This window comes from Pomacea canaliculata, linkage group LG8 (assembly GCF_003073045.1).
Source record: "Pomacea canaliculata isolate SZHN2017 linkage group LG8, ASM307304v1, whole genome shotgun sequence".
Lineage (NCBI taxonomy): Eukaryota > Metazoa > Mollusca > Gastropoda > Architaenioglossa > Ampullariidae > Pomacea > Pomacea canaliculata.
The window spans coordinates 3,601,080-3,621,810 of record NC_037597.1 but is presented as its reverse complement, the minus strand read 5'-3'; the positions used below and the strand labels follow the sequence as shown (position 1 = coordinate 3,621,810).

The 20,731-nt window shown below is 41.4% G+C and overlaps 2 protein-coding genes across 2 annotated transcripts; both read left to right on the top strand.

Annotated features, from left to right (window-relative positions):
• Window positions 1–4,459: 4,459 nt before the first annotated feature.
• Window positions 4,460–5,563, top strand: LOC112570297 (probable G-protein coupled receptor 139). The gene has a single exon (XM_025248679.1). It carries the CDS (start codon window positions 4,589–4,591, stop codon window positions 5,561–5,563), a length of 975 nt encoding a protein of 324 aa, XP_025104464.1. The 5' UTR covers window positions 4,460–4,588.
• An 8,938-nt stretch (window positions 5,564–14,501) lies between these two features.
• On the top strand, window positions 14,502–18,914 carry LOC112571231 (protein draper-like). The gene is made up of 4 exons (XM_025250099.1): window positions 14,502–14,758; window positions 15,455–15,571; window positions 16,020–16,448; window positions 16,773–18,914. Exons 1-4 carry the CDS (start codon window positions 14,710–14,712, stop codon window positions 17,165–17,167), a joined length of 990 nt encoding a protein of 329 aa, XP_025105884.1. The 5' UTR covers window positions 14,502–14,709; the 3' UTR covers window positions 17,168–18,914.
• The last annotated feature ends 1,817 nt before the right edge of the window (window positions 18,915–20,731 follow it).

The window sequence follows — 20,731 nt, the reverse complement described above, 5'->3', positions numbered from 1 at the left end:
TAAGAGTACTTATTAGTGTTTTCTCATTTGGTGCATACAGGTGTGTACAACTTTGTGGTAAAGATTTGCCTAAGCTGTGAGCAGCTGTGTGCTGAACATTGGTGTAAGCTGTGAACAACCTTGTGGTCAACATTGGCCTGAGCTGTAAGACCATCATGGCTGTCTGAACGTCTGCCCAAGTCTTTAAATGAGGGTTAAGTACAAACTTTGCTACTCTTGGAAAAACATTCATTTATATTTGTCCTGTAAACAAGTGTCTTCAAGTTTGAAAGGGCGACTGTTGTCTTTAATGCAGGTTGCAGTCGTTCACACATCCACCAACATGGAGACTGGCAACGTGTGTCTTGGTTGAGTTTCCACCCTTGTAATATACACCGATGATTAAAGTAAGAAATGTGTGAGTGTTTTAAAGAGTGAGTTCGACTGTGTGGCTGTTACTGTGAGGTGGGCGAGACTGCAAGATGCTGAAGTCGACTTCACGCCCCAGTGTCCACAAGCGTTGTTACATTCCACTAAACACAAAGAACTGTCAATGGGGTTCTCGTTTGTTTTATTGACGGGGTTTGGGCCTACAGGCAACGGTAAATAACCACAGATCAAACTTTAAATATGCTAGAATACTATATTATTCTTGAAAACCAAAATGTTCATACAATGCTTACAGAGTTTTTCTCAGTTTGAGTTTCCGGATGAGTGTCTCCAATATGCAGGTTGTAAACAAAGAAAACCTACACTTACTAGCAGCAGCATCCGCGAAACGACAACACAACAGACACACACTATGATGTTTTGAGTTTATTGTCATTTTTTAAACTAAACTCAATGCTTGATTTTTGTAGAAAGGATTTTTTGAAAGAACTACAGTTTTGTTGTCAGGAAAGGAAACTATATAAAAAAATGTTTGTAGGACACTCATTCATTTCAAACACACTCACCAAACGCAGTCCCTTATATTGACTATATCATTCCTAACTTAACTGTTAAGCAAACTTGCAGAAAGGTTAATGTGTTACTGTTACAATGCAAAAATGATGTTAAAAGGTTCTGTAATTGTTTGAAGCAATGTGCTTGCGTTTCTGCTCTTGTAATCATTTTCTTAGAGCCAAAAGTGCAAGCTATTTCTGTGTAAAACTAATATTAAATATCGTTACAGTTAAAAAATTTCTGAATTTTGATCAGCACAGGAACTCGTGGAACACAAAAGTAAATGTCCAGAAACAGTAGTTGCGGATAATAAGTAAGAGATCTTGACTTGCTGGCCTCTAGACAAAGTTAATATTTTTCGCGCTCTAATTTCATAAACTGTGAAACCAGTAAAGTTTTAGTATCAACAGTTTATTTCCGCCCTTGGTAAAGCTTCTTTTTTCAAAGATTTTAGTTTTTTTAGTTTGTGAAGCGAATGTGTACTAGTGAAGTGCTGAAGTGTCTAATCACAATTAAATTTTGTACGGATTTTCGGGGAAGTGAGGTACCGTAGTACTGTACTTAGATCATCGGGTTTAAGAATATTTTTTAATTCGCCAAGAATTAACAGAATTCTCGTCGTATCAAAGAATTATGTCTGCATGCTTTTGACAGAACTCTGGCAATGGCCTGCATCCTTTTGACTTATTACATACTAAAATGTGATGACATTCATTTTAAGTAACATTTAAGCTTCAATATAGATAAATCACACACAGTCATTCATATGTTTACACCTTGGAATATTACTTTATGGGTCCTTTATTATAGCATTAATAAAGTTATTCAAGGATTGCACTTGTATCTGTCATTTCGTTCGAATAAAGCGCACTTTGGGGAAAGAAAAAGGGGGCAGAGAAAAGGAAGGGGCTGGATATTAAAGGGAAATAAGTCGGAGCAAACTAGCCACAGAATCATTTATCTGAGTTTCATCCCTTTAACTACTTTTCATCCAGTTGGTGGAGCGAAAAATGAACAGAGAAGTTGATTAAACGCCATCTTAATGGATGAAGATTTGAAAAATTTGTAATGTTAATTTTTACATCACTTTCAGCATCTGTTCTTGATTACTTGTCAGTTTAGCAATCGGGGTGGAATGGGTGGCAAGAGGAGTCAATACTTCTGGTGGGTCGGATGCATCGTGTCCGTATATCTGCAGTTGCGTGGTCCACCCGTCTAGTATGTCTGGTAGAATGATATCCAATTACATGCTTTCTTCATTCCGTCTTTCTATCCTTTCTTTTTGTGATCGAGACGCGTTTCACCGGGTACGTCAGACTGAGCGGTTAGCAGACCTAAGTGAGAGTTATGTCCCTTCGCCTTACAGACTGTAGGTGATCGGCTCTCCTCAGTTTTGTTTATGTTTTGTTGTCGTGCTTCAATTTGGATAAAAGTGTTGGACCCTCATGTTTACATGTGCTTTTGCTGCGTTTTATTCCTCTTCTGGTTTGCAACAGGACTGTATGCAATGTTATTTTGAAGTGCGACATGTTTTGATCTATTGGCTGGATTCCACTCCGTCTGCTTCACTCGCCTCGGCAGCGAACTTGAGCTACAGTGAGTAAACTGAAGCAATGACCACCCATTTCAGTCTCATATGATAACATTTCTTCATATTTTCACGATTATTCAATAACCTCCCAGTATTCTCCTGATGTCACTAACCTTATTGTCTAGAGTCGTTACTGTTTAATCTACAGTTATCTCCCTTTACTGCCAGAACGCAGTGGTTCCTCGCGTTGTTCTTCTACAACTTTGTTACTATTTTGTTAACTTGTTCTACATCTTTTTCACTATTTTGTTAACATGTTTGACTATTTTGGGATCTCGTTCAGAGCAACGAGTTTTTCTGAGATATTACGCTTTATGAATTTCGACTTATTATTAGCCGGGTAAATATCAGGTGGAGCAGAGTCGATAAAGCCCCTTTAACGTCTCTGGGTAGAGCCACCCCTGGTACCGGCGAGGCAGCCTGCGTATAAGCAGAATGAAGCAGCGACAGGATTCAGGAGTAAATGAAATCAGCAAAAGAAGCTTCAACAAAATCGTCGTAGTCAGCAGATGCTATGCCAACAATTATAAGACAAACTACTAAGTGTGTTGATTGCCTAGTTTTTTTGTTAATGTTTTTTTCTTTTTTTGTTTTTATTTTTGAATCGTCATTTAACAAAGATTTTATGATAATTTTTATTTAAATTTCCATTACTTTGGGTGCTTGAGAGGCAGGAAGAGTGAGGTTCTTGTGCAGGTATGATGCTGGAAGTGTGAAACAAGGACTGTTGGTGAGGTTGACCTCTGGTGTAATCATCCGAGTGTCTGTAGAGTACCGACCAACGGCCGTAGTTGTGATGCGAGAAGTCGTTGTCCAGGGCAACATGGAGAACTCAAGGCCAAGACTGTTCTCTTCATTGTTAAGTCCAGAGTCCGTTTACCCATTTTGCCGTAACTATAATGCGGTTGGAAAGAGATACCCTGGGGTAAAGGAACTGGACATCACTTTGTTTCCCTTCTACCCGGGCAAGTACTTACTCGTTCCATAACCACGACTCTTTGACAAAGATGCACACTGAGTACATATGCATCGCATCTTTACTCTTCCGTTCTGCCTCGCTGCTCCATCGTAGAGAACAGCCGGTTACATCACGTGTATCGACAGGAAGAGCGGGTTCAAAGGCCAGGCATCAGGTTTAGAACTCAGATTCTAACAATCACGATAACTAAATTGAGACTGTATCACCTTATGTCATATTTCTCTTGCAGAAAGATTATTATCAGGGTACTAATATAATTTCCTGTTTTAAATCTGGTGCATTTCAATATCTTTAACCTGATAATGAGACTTAATTTAAAGAAAAAAAATATTCGAAACATTTGAACAATTGTGCAAATAATTTGAAATAAAAATGAGACAGTTGAAATTTTGTTTTAAATAGAATATATCGGTATCCATTAAAAAGTGTATTTTACAAATGTTTGCAATGTGTCTAATGGTCTACAAACAAAGAAAATTGTGACGATGGTCACCATATAATCCTAATAGGAGGAAGGCGTTTTCTCGAACAATGCATGCCAGGAACTGGGAAATCGAAGAACGTAGAAAGCAAATAAGACGGAAAACTAATTTTGAAAACCTCTATAGTTGTGAGTAAGATGTTACCTCGGGTGTGGCTCTCTGATAAGAAAATACTCAACAAACAACTTGTCTTTTCACATTGTGCATAATGCTTACATACTCTAAAGCAAATCTCTGTTCACAGTGAAGATATTCTGGCCCCAAATTCAGTGAAAATTACATATTTACTTTCAAGAGTTCTGAAAATAACGATATCCAAATGTTTAAATGACTGGCATGGTCGACTTGTGTACTTTAAAAAAAGCGGAAGATTTATTATGCCTAAGAGACTGAGATGTCGATACTTGTGGTGTGAGGTATAAATAACAGCAGGTGACAGAGGGAAGATTTGAAATGAAACATGTTAAGAAAAACTTCATTAAAACTAATTATAACCTCTCCTTCGAAACGTAATTGACGGGTAGGGGGGACGTTCCGTTTCTCTATGAAAGATGTGAATTTTATTAGTCTGAAGCTGCACTAGTAGTCTGTAATGAAGCAGAAGTCTGGACCATGAATTCAACAGTATTGCACGATGCTTCCGTTTTAGTCTGGAAAGTCGGAGTTCCCATCACCATTACTTCTGGAACTTTCGGGAACATCATGGTACTGTTGGTCCAGCGCCGAATAACGGACAGTTCGAGCTCCAGTCTGTCCCTGTACTTCATGTGGCTGGCCGTTTCGGACCTGTTAGCCCTGTGGTCTGATCAGATTTGCTGGTTTCTAGCTGCCTGCGATGCGTTCATAGATTACGAGGTGGTGTGTAAGCTTCGGGTGTTTCTGGGGTACTTCACCGGCCAGTCCTCTCCCGCCATCCTGGTGGCCATGACCTTTCAGCGCGCCGCCTCTATTTGGTGGCCCCTCAAGGTCGGTGTCTACTGTAACGAAAAATTTGCTCGTGTGGTTATGGTTAGCATCATCGTGTTCATAGTTCTCCTTAATTCACACCTTCTGTATGGTCACTCGCTCCAGAACCAAAGCGGCAACGAGACAGCCAAATGCTTTTTTAGTTACGTTAGCCCGGAGTACGGGGACTTCATGAACTTGGTGTACGGGTGGGTGGATACGACCTTTTGTTCCATCCTCCCTTTCTTTCTCCTGTTTGCGGCCAACAGTGCCTTGATCTGGAAGGTCAGGACTTCGCTGCGAGAAACCAAGCAAAATCTGGCCTCTGGACACTCCTCGCAAATTCAAGCTCGCCACAAGAAATCGTCGTCGATGACGGTGACACTCATTGTCATTTCTATCGCCTTCATCGTCCTGACCCTTCCACTGTCTATGTACTTCGTCTACGCCAGGACGTTTTCCCAGGGAGCCGACGACGATCCCACCATCGCCGCCGCCAACGAGCTGGCTCTAGCATCCACCAGTGTATTATTCTTTTTTAATTATGCCATTAATTTCTACATATACTGTCTGACTGGTAATAAATACAGGACCGAGTGTGCCAAGCTGTTCTGTCTGCATTCTGACAGCAAGTCCTCTTGAGTCGCTTCTTACTTTTGCAAACGCTTTTTACGTCAACACATCGGCGTGTGGTTAAAGCTTTAAGTTTGTACCAGCAGTGGTGTAGGAAGGGGGGACGGGCAAGGAGGCAGCCGCTCCCTCAAAAAAAGAAACTGGGGACAAGAATGTGAACGTCGTGTCCTGTCAGGATGCCCCCTTCCTTAAGCCGAACTTCCTACGCATTGATTTAGCAAAGAGTTTCTTTTTTTTTTTCAGTAAGAGGGATTAAACACTGGGTAGGCAGTTATTTCCTCCTCTAATCCTTCCCGTATCCCTTGTTGCTGCTCCCTTCCTGGCGCGGAATCCCCCAAGCTCGCATTCCATATTCATGGCTCATCGTTCATAGCAATTCCTACTTTGCGCAGTTTCCTAATCTGTGTACAGGATTTTTTTAATTTTGAAATACGCTCTTGTCCGGCGTGATGAGACTGGTGAATAAACTGACAGTGCATCAAGAAAAAAGACCACTTCATTTCATCTACAGCCATGATTGGCAAGTGCAGGTGTGTTTCAAGGAGAAAATACAATGGCGTGTCTGGTACGTGCTGTTTTGTGTCTTGTTTTCACTTTTTTCTTGCTTTGTATCTTCGACATTAAAAGGCTGAAATTGGATGTTATATCTCTCTTACCTGTGCAATCCTTCATGGTCTGAACTAGGATCAGGAGGATGAGAGGTCATGGACTCCAATTTCTTGTTAGAGAGGATGGCGAAACAAGCCCTGCAAGAGGATGTAGAGGTCATGTTGCTGACACAATAGACAATAGACAAACTACATAAACAGATGTTTGTTAATCTGTCAAGCAATTCGTGAGTGTAACGGCGGACGCTTCTTCTCTGACCCACCGACTGGAATTCTCTGCCCACTTCTATTTGAAATGTATGTTTACAGTTTTCAAGCCCACAATCAAAATCTACTTTTATTTAAAAAGTATGTTTTATACTCAAGCGAATTCTTCCACTTATTTCTCGGTTCTTCATCTTCATGCACTTCGTTTAAATTTGCTACGTGTTATCAGTTTGTTGCCTCGTGCATCTTTCTTTTGTTGTGTAAATGTAAATTATTTTGGTAGTTTGTCTTGTACTGCGTGTTAAGTTTGCCGAGATAGAAAATCTACAACAATAACAATGACAAAAAATAATCATAATATTATTACACCACAACCACCAGACTGAGCTCAGTTAGTTCTGTCAATACGTCATACAGAGACATGCGCAGTGCTTCGTTTGGTGGTCGAGAGGACTTGGAGACTGTCGACCGATTTCTAGGTAACAAGTGCGGGAGGGGCATTTTCCTCACCTACCGAACAATTACCGGCACATCCCCGCCATCAAGGAGGGCGTTCGTAAATACGATCGAGCGAACACGGCTCTTAAGACAGGTTTTTGTGGGTTTTTTTACTTTACTTTGCCTTGCATCATTTTTTAGTGATGGGTCTTAAGAAGCAATTACATTATTACTTGTTCTCTCGATAGATATCAGCACGAGCTCGGTAACTAGGATCACTTCAGGAACGTCTGGTAAGTAAAAGCGGCTCTCTCGAGATGAAAAGGGCACTCGATCTCCGCGGATGCGCAGCATGACAGTCTATATGTGAATTCATTATCGTCGTCATTATCATCATCATTCCCATTTTCGGGATGGGGAGGTAGGAGGAACCTGATTAGATGCAGCAGCGGCAAAGGCGCGCTATCGTGGTTGGTCTTGTGAACTGTTTCGCAGGTTCCTCACTAGAAGGCCTGTCCACTCCTCCATCTTCGTCATCCAACTTTTCTTGTGCTCCGTGTGGAATTATTTATCAAGCGAGGTAAGTCATTGCAATGAGGCAGCTTGTGGAACTTCAAGACAAGTGTCTTGTTTCCGAAGTTAGAAAGTGTTGTCCAGATCCCGCAGATGGGTTTTACCCCTGGAGTCACAGTCATGTGATAGCAAAGATACCCTGGAGCAAAGAACCGTGAAGTACTGTCGTCGTGGTCGTAGCATCGCATTGTAACTACGAAAACAAGACAGTTTTTTCCCTTGACTTACTCATATTGCCCTGGACAAACGACTTACTCTCGTTTCATACCTTTCATGTTTTCATCACAGCCGACCATGTTCTGGGTGGAAAATACTTAATACTTAAGTAATACTCAAGGAAGAAGTCATTTTCGGTGCGGATTTGAAGGATTTAATTATAGGCATTTGGTAGATATCGAAAGGGAGAGATTTTCTTTGTTTTGCTGCACAGAAGTTAACAATGTTGTGACTATATGTTGCTGTTCTGGTGGCAGGAATAGTTAGGATACAGTCATCAGACGAAAAGTGTACTTGTCCTAGCTCGGACGTAGGAGTTCAGAGAAATAGTCAGGACAGGAACATGCAAAGAAATTAAAACATAGAGAATGTGACGGATGGTGCTGATCTTACGAAGATCATAATAGGCATACTGACAGACAGCTGTAACCTGTCTTTCAAGGGTCATGTCTGCAGTGACAGTGAATCCCAGACTACTGACAGAAAGCATAACGGTGATGTTGGTTTCGCCCACCTTGATGTGATTTGGCAGACTGCGAACGAAGGTTTATTTCGTCTTATAGAACGTAGGAGGGCTTCCATTTTATTACCTTTTAACTGAAGCTTTTTTTACCATCCAGTTCTTGACGTCGCTGAGACAGTGAGATAGGAGTTGAACCACGCTAGTGCAGGTCCAGAAATCCCGTAGAGGGTGTGAGTCTATGAAGGAGCAGAGAGTGGTCCATGGTGTCAAATGCAGCATACAAGTCCAGAGAGAAAAGACAAATTGGAAAGTTGGGGGTAAGATGTGGTAAACCGAAGCTCCAGTATTACTCGTTGGATCTTACCACGTTTGTCTTCAGCATTATAATCATCTTCACCATGACCACCACCACCACCACTGACAACGTCGTTTTCGTCAGGATGACGTCATAACTTTACCGGCAGGAACACGTACGTCACGATTATGACAACGACATCACAGTTGAACCTCGGTATCCGAATGTATCCCGTCCATAAAAGTGGTTATAATAACGACTATCTGCAGGACGAGCTCTGTTTTTTACTCTTTCCGGCACACCCGGATCATCCTATCTATTTTCTTCAATCTCATAATCTTATACCTCTTATATTTCCCTCAATCATTGTCTGCATCGAATAATTACAGTAAGAAACGATGAGCTTATGATAAACCAATGAATGAAAGTTCAGGTTGTTGGGCGAGAGGAGAGAAGCATTATGGGTAAAGTCAAAGATGAAGAGCGTATCTTAAGGTTCATAATGAAAACTATTAAATCTTCCAATTGCAAGGTGTGGTTACAGAATCAACACCACCTGAAGGAGTCAAAGTTACTGGCTGACTATGCATCATCACATTTACGATGAATGCACGTGCATCTGGCCAATACACCATCCAGTTCGTCCTTTTTAAGTACAGTCCGTATACAGGTGCGCGCGCAGCCTCACTCAGATAAGGAGGAAGTCGTTCTTTAGAGTGGGAACTAGTAGTTCCAATAATGGGGTAGAATATTAACAACCTCATTCGTTATAGCGGAAGCAAGCGGGTTTGAATAGTAATGTAGAATATTTTTTAAAATATGTTAACTTTTCTGGTGGAGAGTTTTCTAGAATTTACTGATGACGAGAACACAGGACACTAAGTACACTGACCGCGCATGGACTCCAGTATTAAGGACGTGGAGGTTTCACAGGTGGTGTTGGTAAAAGGGGATTCGGTGACAAAAAAGTCTATTCAGACAGCTGGAGTTAGAATACCGAGAATTCGGATACCGAGGTTTAGCCGAGCCAGCCTCCTTGACTTTTAGTAGCATGAAAGCTCTTTGTCGTCAGTGATATTAAAATTTGTGCAACTAGCGATCCAACACTACCTCAGTCAAATGAGTGCATTCTGCATCTTTCTTTGACAGGTGAGATCATTGGATGACATTTAGCACAACAATAACTCCGCCACACCTCCTTCTCCCCCGACACACAATCCGAATAATAGTGTTGTTTTTATGGTTGTTGTAGATCATTCTCAAGCAAACATGCTTTAACAGGAAATTGTACGTACGTACGTAGCTGTAAATTCTGTAAATTCCTTCGTGAGGAAACCTGAAAATATTAATATATTACTACATTTGTCGTGAACACAGTGAACAGTACCTTTGTCCTTACAAGGGGTCTGACTACGCTCGGACTGTCGTTAAGATTTCGAAGGGTGGCTACCGATACATATCGTTGATGTGATGAACCTACTGACCAAAACTGTCATTGTGCCTCTTCTCATTGTTAAAACTTTCATTTCATATACACAGGTAAATTTGCAAGTCGGGTTGTTACTATCTGAGTGTTTTCATAGATTATAAAATTCTACAATGATAAACATCAAAAGCTGTGTGTGATTTATGTTTGTACTACAGACGGCAATTGTAATGGAGTGTTTTGTCCTCTAAAGTTTTCAACACTTGACATCTGCCGCTGTGGTATTTATTGAGCGAGAATAAATGTTATAACTCAAAAACGTCGGAAAATTCTAAAACTGATGAACTATCCTGACAGCAATGCAACATATCTATTTAGCGATTAAAGTTCAAATAATAATAGTATGCTTGTGTAACTATACTCAGGTATCGGTTTGCGGTGACCAGTCAATGATCCCAGTTTATTTGTTCAGCATAAACACTTTTCAGATGTGATTGAAGTCCATTTAGTAAGCCTCGATCATTATGGTCTTGGCACCAAATTAATTCTACACTCGAATTGTTTGCCCTGATATTGGGGTGGGGCGGTGGGTAGTGGTTCGACTCCCTATTCGTGTTTATTTTCCGTTGCCTTGATTTTCAGAGTTAACAGTTTGGGGTACTTAATGCTTTTTTAAAATCTGAAATGCATCCAGACATCTTGGATCGCAGCACTTGTACTTGTAACATCGGGTGACGTTTCTGCAATGATAAATCTTTTTATTATAAATAAAAATATTAGGGGATTTATGGGATATTATGAAAACTCTGTAACCTGGTGTTTTATGAGCTAGACTGTGAAGTACCAAGTTGCTTAGGCTGGAAGACTAGCATTGTCCATCCCAGCATCTATTGAAATGTGTTCTTGATTAAGGGTGGATAAGTAATAATAAGTAAAGGCAGCTAAATGGGAGGATTGAGATCCACCGTAGACACGGCTATACACTTAAATCCACTGACCAGATTGCCCCTGAGCTATGGTCTCATACAAAAATTATTGATAATGTGATATTAATGAAGTACTAGCCTGGTGTGAGACATCGTCCACAAGAACTGGTTTGGTGTAGGACATCATCCTCAAAGCTGGCTCCAATAAAAATGCCAAAGAATGGTTGGAGTATAACTTTCTTTTGCACAGAAATAGAATGTTTGTAACAGGCTGTGACTACTGTGATACAACACCGTTACATTGTGATAGATTTTAGTTGAAGTTAGCAGTTCAATCATAAAATGGTCCGTATAAATGCTCTTTCTTGTGACCAGAATATTCAAATATTTGACGGCATATTGCTTCAGGTCTTACATATACTGTTCGTGAAAATATCGCAGTGATGAGATTATCCGCAGACAACAGAACATCGAAACATCTAAGCTACAAAATTAACAAAACACGTTTCTGTTAGTTTGTGTAACGCTCTAGAACAAAAAGACATTAGCCTAAATTATGAAAAACCCAGCAGATATCGATGCTCGCTGCTCTCGCTGGCCTCGCGATATTAATAACTAACACGAGATTAACAGCTGCCTCATCCAAGAACAGGTACTACGAACGCGGAAATAAATAAAACTGTAATATTGTTTTAAAATATCATCAAGAAGGAAGGTGTTTTTATATCACAACCACTACAAATATTAACGATTTAATTCAGTTGATAAATTAATCTTATTTTAAGTAGAAAGGTATAAAGTACTCATATAGTCCTTGAACACCTAGCGTACGGTTGTTTTTTTTTTTCATAAAACATCAGCATTCATGCGTAAACATATCGGAGGCATTAGCTGCGGTACCCAGCAGACATTTCTTTCGTGTTTAACTACTATTGCCATCATCATTGCCACTCAATCTGATATCCTATAAACTAGCGTTTCTACTTACCACCCCTTTGGCTGATGACGTAAGTGTGAGCGAACCTCGGTCTCTACTTACCGTTCCGTTGGCTGATGACGTAAGTGTGAGTGAACCTCGGTCTCCACTTACCGTTTCTTGGCGTCGCGACGTGTTTATGTTTATGTTTGTCTTGGTGCATGTGTATGTGTGTATGTGTATGTGTGTATGTGTGTGTGGACAAGAGCAGCAGAACTAGGCAATAATAATGACAATTCGCTTGATGCCCTCCTCCTCAGGAAATCACACGAACGCTAATGGCGGTGAACTGAACTTACGCGCACAAACTGTGTCTCTAGCTTTGATATATGTTGTATAATACATAATTATAATCAACGCGCGAAATGTAGTAATCAGAACACAAGCAAGCTTCAGTAAAGAAAGAGAGTTGATGGCAGATGTATTTATACTGTTTGTGTTCTTAATACTGAGAGGCGGTAAATATTGTAACTTGAATTCATCGCTGAAGAATCTTCTATTTTGACATGAATAAAATGTCCACATACAGAAAGATGTTTTGCCTTCCTGAGCAGTGCCCAATGAACTTGTTAAATAAAATGACAGTCAAATAAAATGTTTCAAAAGCCTTTTCAAGCATTTCTATCTAATATTTATATATAATCGAGAGATAGCAAAATTTCTTTGGCATGACCAAGGGTGGCGCTAACTGGATGCTGAATGTATTTTTCTGTTTGGGATGACAAAGCCGAACGTGTTCGGTCTTCAAACTGAACAAAGATATAGGCATGTATTCTTTCTCTCTATCTCGTCTCCTTCCATCAGTTCGTCTCTCCACCTTTCTCTCTGTGTGCGTGTGGGTGTGTATGTGCGTGCCTGTACATGTCTATATATGTGTGTGCGTGTGTCTCTGTGCGTGTCTGTATTTGTGCGTGTGAATGTAACCCCGTAGTATCTTGTAATATCTAGGTGAGCACACCACCAGGAACAGTTTCCATTGCACTTTAAGTTATTTCCGTTCTTACCCCTGTCTTATTTATCATGTTTCAAGCTGACAAAACACCTACTGGATACATTTCAAGTCTGAGCCACACAAGTGTGAACCACATTATGGGTTTCGGGGTGAAAATCAACATCAAAGCTGCAGACATCAACACGAGGCCTACATTGTGACTTCATCACACGTTTACGGTTACACACTACCCGGGACTTCTTTGTATTCCTTTTTTTCTTCTCCTTACTGTTGGTGCAACCCTATACGGACTACCTTTGTTTCTTGTGTACCTCATCCTACTCAGGAAACAAAGTAGATTACTATCACAGCTTTTCCTGCTAGAAAGGCACTGCTTCTTGTTGACACAAACTCGGATATACAGGAGGAGTGTTCACAGGCCATTTGTTTTGTCGGTGACAGCAGGAATCAGAGTATTTTTACAGAGCCCTTAGTCGGCTCCTAATAAAGTCTACTGCTCTCCTCAACTGCATAGAAATAATAAGATGTGAATATAATCAAAGGTGGAAATAAAGGGAAGGAAAGCGGAAAACTAGGTTGTAGAGAAAAAGCAACAATGACCGGCAAAGGTCACCTTCTGTCCTGGTGCGATTTATTTATGGCAGCTGCCTACATTTCACTTTTAGAAATAACTTTCTGCAGGTAACTAAGATTTAATCTCAGCGTGTAGAAGACTTACCATGAACAAAAATCGCAGACTTTCCTGGCTTTACTTTTCATATCCTCAACTGTTTCTAAAAGTTAAGATGTAAGCGATACCGCCATGAGTTAATCCAGACAATCGCCAGCTTATTTCCTCAATGAAGTGTGTCATCTCAAATTCCTTTTTTACTTATCTGTTCCTTCACGCACTCCTGTGGACCCCTGGCTTTGTTACTTGTGCCGTGTCGGCTAATAAAGAACAGGTTATCTAGGAGTCCTGACCCGACGAGTGGTAATATACAGTATCCTGCAGGAGACTTTAATTTCAACCAGGTTATATCATCCCAGGAATATATCAAAGTTTCAGTGTCCGCTGATATATTACTGTGTTTTATTGCTTTATACTTTCTGCCATGTGTGATTACATGTTGTCTTCATACTATACTGTTTTGATAAAGTTGACTAAACAACATGTTATCTAATTGTACTTTAATATTTACAAACAAGATCACTAAAAAAAAAGTCTTGATCTTTCCGGATGTTTTTGCTGGACGTCGATATGGGTAAATAGGATACAAAAGCTAACTGTCCAACCTTCCCGCAAACACCCTCCCTGACTCCCCCAACTTTCCCCGTCCTATGTGCGTCACAAACACCTAACGAACTACACTACCACGTCACGTGATCAGATCACACAAAATAGTCCCTGTTGTCGACTTGACCTCGACAGCGAGGGAACAAGTTGCCACAAAGCTCTCGCCACCAGAATGTGTTGCTGGGCTTCAGGCCATGAATGAGTTACGATGTCTGCTCATGTTTCCTGAGTATCTTTTGGACAAGGCTAACTTTTCCTAATTTATTTCGGAAAGTTCAGCTCTAAAATAGCTCGTCATGTCAGTGTGAATATGCTTTTTGCATTTGCTAATCTTTTGGAAAACAAGAGAGATTATTCAATATTTAGGGTGAATGAAATATCTCAAATATCTCATAATGAGTAGTTGTGAATTTCTTTGTTTATAAACAGAGGAATGAAAGAAGTAAATTTCAGATGAATATATGCAGGCTTTTATTATACAATCATGTATTTAGCTATTTGAGCTCTCTGATCAATGCATCATTCAAGACCTTGATGTGTGAATGATGTTGAGAGTACACTTTTTATCACATCAACAAACAGGGAGATAAACTCAGAATAGACAGAAGAGGCGCCAGAAGATAAGTACATTAGGGGTTGATACGTGCTACGTCAGACAGACGTAGGCGGGACGAGAACTGCCAGACAGTATATCTGGATCCTGTTTCCCGGGTATGGGTGTGAAGACGTCAGGGGTGGCCCGGATGTTCTCTATACAAGTTTGTAATGCTGAGAGTCGCCACGGATTTTTTAAGTGAACATGGTGTTGTTTGTTCTTGTCATCAGCTTCTCTTGCATTCTGCGTGCAGGTGAGCATTCTTCTGTCTCTTTGTGTTCGTGTCTCTGTCTTGTGTGTGTGTGTAATAATCATTATTATTCAGTTTTGAGAGGCCGTCTGGCCCATATCAACATCACATACTGCTTGTTACATGCATGTCAACAGTGGGTGGCTGTACAACATCAACATTTTAGTTATGTTTGAGGCTTCAGCTTAATAGTAAACAATATCATGCATTTAATATTAAGTGATTTATGTACACTGTCATGGTGTCGTCTTTTTCAGGCATTATGTTATGTATAGGGCAACATTAGTAGCTACTTTTCCTTAAGGTTCTTTGTCTGTGTGTATATATATACGCTGGGGTTTGGGCTATATTGGGTGTGGAGGACATAGGGTGGGATCTGTGTATGTGAAAGTGCTTGGGTATGTAAAGAGTGAAAATGTGTCAATGAGTGCAAATTTTATGTAAGTGTTCGTGTTGATCTGTATCTGCTATTTCTGTGCTGATTACACTTTGTGTTATTACAACATCCGATCTGTGAGATGATTACACATTGCTGTCAACTTGTGATTGCAACTTGCGATCCATGTAAGGATTACCATAAACGATTCCTATGCAGATTAAATATTTATGATGATGGCATCATGCGATGTGTGAGATGATTACAACATGCGATCACTGCGATGATGACCATTCTGTGTCCGTTCTGTCTTGGATGACTAGGAGCATTGCCAGGCTGCTCATCGCCGTGTCTCAATGGCGGCACCTGCTTACGTTCACTCGGCGAATGCGTGTGTGTGGAGGGATGGACAGGGGCCTACTGCCAGTCACGGGAGACAGGTATGGCCACTCTTTCAATCGTTGACCGAACAAAGAGCGTGTGATGATAGTGTGCCTGCACGCGCCAGAGTGCGCTATGTGAGCTCGTGTTGTGTATTTGTATGTATATCTCGTGCGTCTCTATTGTTTCTATGACACTCCTTCGATCTTTTGTGCTAGCTGGATAGCTTGATGTGCCTGATCATAGTAGAGCGTCCTTCGAAACTTCATGAATGTAAGAATGCAGGTGTGTGTGTTTCATCTTGATGGTGGTGGTGATAGTGATTGCTGAGGCGATGCTGGTAGTGGTGATGGTGGTGATAAGCACAATTGACAGTAAAACGCTCGTTTGTCACTTAAACAGTAAGAATTGTGAGGTTCCGGGTTCAGATCTCGTCCCAGGAAACCCACTATTTGGATTCGACTCCTGTTTACATAGTTGGTCTTTTTTTTTTAACATTTTTTTCAGTCTGCCCACATGGCTATTATGGCGTCAACTGTCTCAAGCCGTGTGGGAGATGCATCGGGAACACGGTCTGCAACTGGGTCACGGGCAACTGTACCAGCGGCTGCGAAGAGGGTTCCTACGGGTGGCGATGCGAAGAGTCGTGCGGGGAGTGCCGGGGTGGGCCGGCGTGTGAACAGGCCACGGGGCTGTGTGATCAGGGCTGTGAGCTCACCTACTACGGCACTACCTGCAAACTGCGCTGCAACTGCAGCGACGCGAGGCCCTGCGACCAGACCACCGGCGCCTGCAGCGCTTGTGATGAAGGCTTCTATGGTGCCGTGTGCAAACGTCGCTGCGGCAACTGCAGGTCTTTGGCCAAGTGTAACCCCAGGTCCGGGATCTGTGAGACTGGGTGTCATGATGGATATAGTCCTCCTTACTGCAAGCGACGTGAGTGTGTCTACTGCTCCTATAACTCTACCTCTATTAGCCAATCTTTCACCCACACAAATTATTATCTCATTAATGCATAGACTGTTCCCGTGTAATATAAATAAATCAGATTGCTTTCTGAGAACTCAGTACTGCTTTATACGTTTTAAGTTCGATTTAAAGGTAAGATTCGACCATGGCAGAAATATAGATGACACAGTAAGACAGTTTTATTACGTTGCCTACAGAGGTAGATATCAAGCAGAGGTTCTATCAAGGTTAACTAGGAAAGCGTTGTAAGATTTAGCAATCATCAAAATCAGATCATATTGCTATTTGCAGGTATTTCGGTCACGCCACGCTCACCCCAGATAACTACATCCCTTCCATGGTGGAAAACTCCGCAGATTATGATCCCCCTTGGTGCAGTCTACGGCCTGCTTAGCGGCATCTTCCTCTGCTGCTGTTTGCCCAGGATGTGCAAGAGGAACCCACTTGTCCTCAGTGCGCTTGCTGCTGTTTCCTTCACCACTGAGAGCACCTCCTCGTCGTCCTTTCTTCCAGCTACCGACCGCTTTCTCCGCTGCGTCGTTTCCCGGTGTTCGCCGAAGTCTGGCACTCGTGAAAAGATTGAGGGACATCGTTGGGACACGTGCGTCATCCAGCAACACAACAGCACCGGGGGAATCTGGAGGCTGTGCTGCAGAGGGGATGATTATGCACGAAGGGAGACTTAAATGGAACCTGCGGGAATTGCCTACCTTTGCGTCCATGATGGAGACGCAGTTAGGACAGGTCTGCCAGGGACGAAGCCACTGCAGCTGCCAAGTAAATCCGGCAACAGAAAGCAACCAATCTTCGTGGTCGTTCGACTTCCTGCAGGCTTATGAGGAAGGTTCAAGACCCAGACCGCAGACCCCTGTTCCAAGCGTCTTACAGACTGAGCAAGTCTCCACTAGTGGACGCTGCTGTGTACCCCATGTTAACCCAGCGTTTGACAGCAGCACCGACGGTTCTGTTTGTACCGCTTGCGAAGGAGATCCTTGAGTGACTTAGATAAGACTGACGACCCACCACCACCCTATGAACTCGTCGCGAGTCTTTCATCTTTATCTCAGGAAACCAAAGGCGAGACCCGCTTCTCTGCTGAACAACTTCGTTGCCTGAGGCCGTGGTCATGAAACAGAGGTAACGTTACCCTCGGGTTAGCGCTGCGGGGGTCCTGGAAAGAGTCGCGGAACTAGAAGGTCGGCTGACAATTTAAAGCTCCTATCTTTCCCTGCACCATCCACCTCCCCCGTGGGTTCCACACTTGTAGTTCAGAGGGATTGCTATGGATGTAGGCACTGAGGGGACGTAAAGCAAATCCAGGAGTATTGGGAAAATATTTGCTTAATAACAACTCCTGTTCATGAAGGAAGGATAAATGAAGAAGTAAAATGGGAAATCAAGGATAAACTTCTTGTCTCCAAAGCTAGTATGCATTACTTATAACCTATAGATACTGTTTTCTGTGACTTTAACTGTGGTCCTAGAGGTAATGCAACACCTCAGAGTCTAGACACCCGCTTGATAACTTCGGAGACAAGACGCTTGCCCTTGAAGCTTTTTATTTTTACGAGAAAGCGGGCTATCAATCTAGTTTTTTTTTTTTTTTTATCTGTACTGTTGAATTTATTCTCCAATACCTCGATTTAAGTGGACTCAGGACTAATCAGACAAATTTAAGAATCACAGGAAGGTAGATGTTTGTCTGGAGGCACAAAATATATACAGAAAGACTGTAAACTCTGTGATTGTGAGAATGTTGGAGATGAATTTCATTATGCCCTTCACTACAGGAAATGTATGATTAAACGTAAAATTTCATAATCTCGTATTATATAAACTAGCCAACTTCATTTCATTACTATTTAAAAGTTTGACATTAAAATATCAGCATTTCTGTTTGTCATATAAATATACATTTCATATCTATGGTGATGATGTTTACAAAGGGTGATGATGTGAAATGATAGAAGAAAGAGAGACTGAGTATATGAGAGCTACAGAGAGAGAAATGGCAGTGACAATAGATATTGTGAAATAAAAATATTGTTGAATGATAAAAAGAAATACTATTTGAAATTAGTGATGAATGGAGATATTATTATTATCATCATCATCACCACCATCATCATTGATTTCCTACGGGACAACGCCACTCTCACTTTATAAACAGTCCCTGGGGTTTGTGTACCACTTCACACCATTGCCTCGCCGGTTGCGGTAACCCGGACCTCTGTCAAATACGCTCTACCCACCCACCATACTGGTTGTTGATTTATTCAGAGATCAGAGGAAAGTAAACAGGATTTACCCTATGGCTATTGTAGGCTAAGGGACCCTTTTACTTTAGAGCCTCATGCACTTTTCTCAAGGGTGTTTGTTTCCTTTTTTTAAAAAATACACAAGTGGCCTTTCTCATGTTTGAAGTATTAGACGACAGTTCTTTCAGCACCAATGTTGTCTTGTTAAATGCCCTTCTTATTTCCTAACCGGACAAATATGGCAAACTTTTGACTGAAAATATTTAATATAACAGCGGCCTTAATGACAGTCTTAAACTGTCTTGTGTCAGCAGTTATAATGTCCTGTATTTCTTGTCACAAATCACTCTTACGATAACCAGCGTGCAGGTGGCAAGATCGTGGTCACGAAGAAGTTCTAAAAGTTTAACGACACGTCACCAAACTACAGAGACTTCTCTCAACTGTCAGACGTGCGTCATATTTCTAGAAACTGTTCACAGAGAGCCAGCAAAACATGTTTTCGCCTTGAAACTGAAAACAACTCGGCGGGTAATCTTTCTCATTAATCGACTTGATTAAAACTGCAGCCTACATGCTGTTAAAAGGCTGTTGAGACTGGGATATGTTGCGCCTCTTCTCTCTTTCATCATCTGCGTTGTTAGGTTTCGAGTCACACCTGTTTCGAGAGAAGTTGAAAAAAGTGCAACTGTACAGAAATAGTCGAGGTGAGGAAGAGAAACAACTAAAACCCATGAGAAATTGAGATTACACATTTTAAAGATGACAGATATTTGTAAATTTAAGAACATCCTCTAAAATAACTGAATTTATCGGAGAACCTTTTATACTACCAGCTGCACAGTAGTCTGACAGATGTCAGATAGGCAGGCCCTGGGGAGACAAAACGGAGGAAGGACACAGGATCTGGTACAGAGAGGAGGAAACTATAGACACGAGAATGATGTAGGCTTCCTCGCAGATAGAGAAATGATCGGAGCCATCATCAGTTGTCTACCTATATCCAGCAGGCTGATCTCCATTCACGTCCCTGCTAGACCTCACAATACGTCACCATTGTCTCAGTTTATGTTCCGACACCCATGTACGGAGATGATGAAGTGGATGAGTTATACGATCAGCTAGGTCATACAGTCATACCAAGGAAAGACATTTAAGCTTTATTAGGTGGCTGCAATGCCAACATCAACCCACACGAGTAAACATGATGGGGAAGAACTGTAGATTAATTTGGCCTAGGTGAAAACCAACTACATGCTGATGACGAGAATATAATAGTTTGCATACAATCACAGACTCATCTAAGCCAATATATACTGATATTATGCTCCATCCAGAACAGCAGCTTGGCACTCTTTGGGTGACTTGGTTCATAAAAAATAGTCTTTATCCTGATGAAATTAAATGAACAATAGACTGTACAGCAGAAGCTGTTACAGCTAATACAAGCTTTACTAAAATCAAGTCTTAAATAACATTTTCTTTGTATTTTGTGTGTGTGTGTGTGTGTGTGAACTGCATAACACATAGTTGTGTTGGTTTTTGTTTTTGTTTTTGTTTTGTTTTTTGTTTTTTTTTTGTTTTTAATTTGTTGTTGTTCTTTTCTTGAAATCTTTGTGCTTGTTTTCAACAAACTGTAGAACCACGAACTCGTATTACTGGACTGCTTGTCACTTGAAGCAGAAAAAAGCGTCATACATGAGAGAAAAACAATTGCTCTAATAATGGTTCTCCCTCCCTCCCTCCACCCACACACCCCAAACATCCCCACCCCCACATTGCAAAATCACCGCGAGGTGGAACCACTTTCCCTCAAATTCAACATCTAAAAATGGCCAGGTAAACGGGAGAAAACAATTAACAGTCTTCTTTCGCCATCTTTATTTATAACCCTCTTGGTGACATTCCTCTGAACCTGTGCCCCTCCGATTCGATTCAGCTACAAATCTCTTCATCCTAATCGTCATCAGCGGGGGTCGTCGAGCGTTGTGT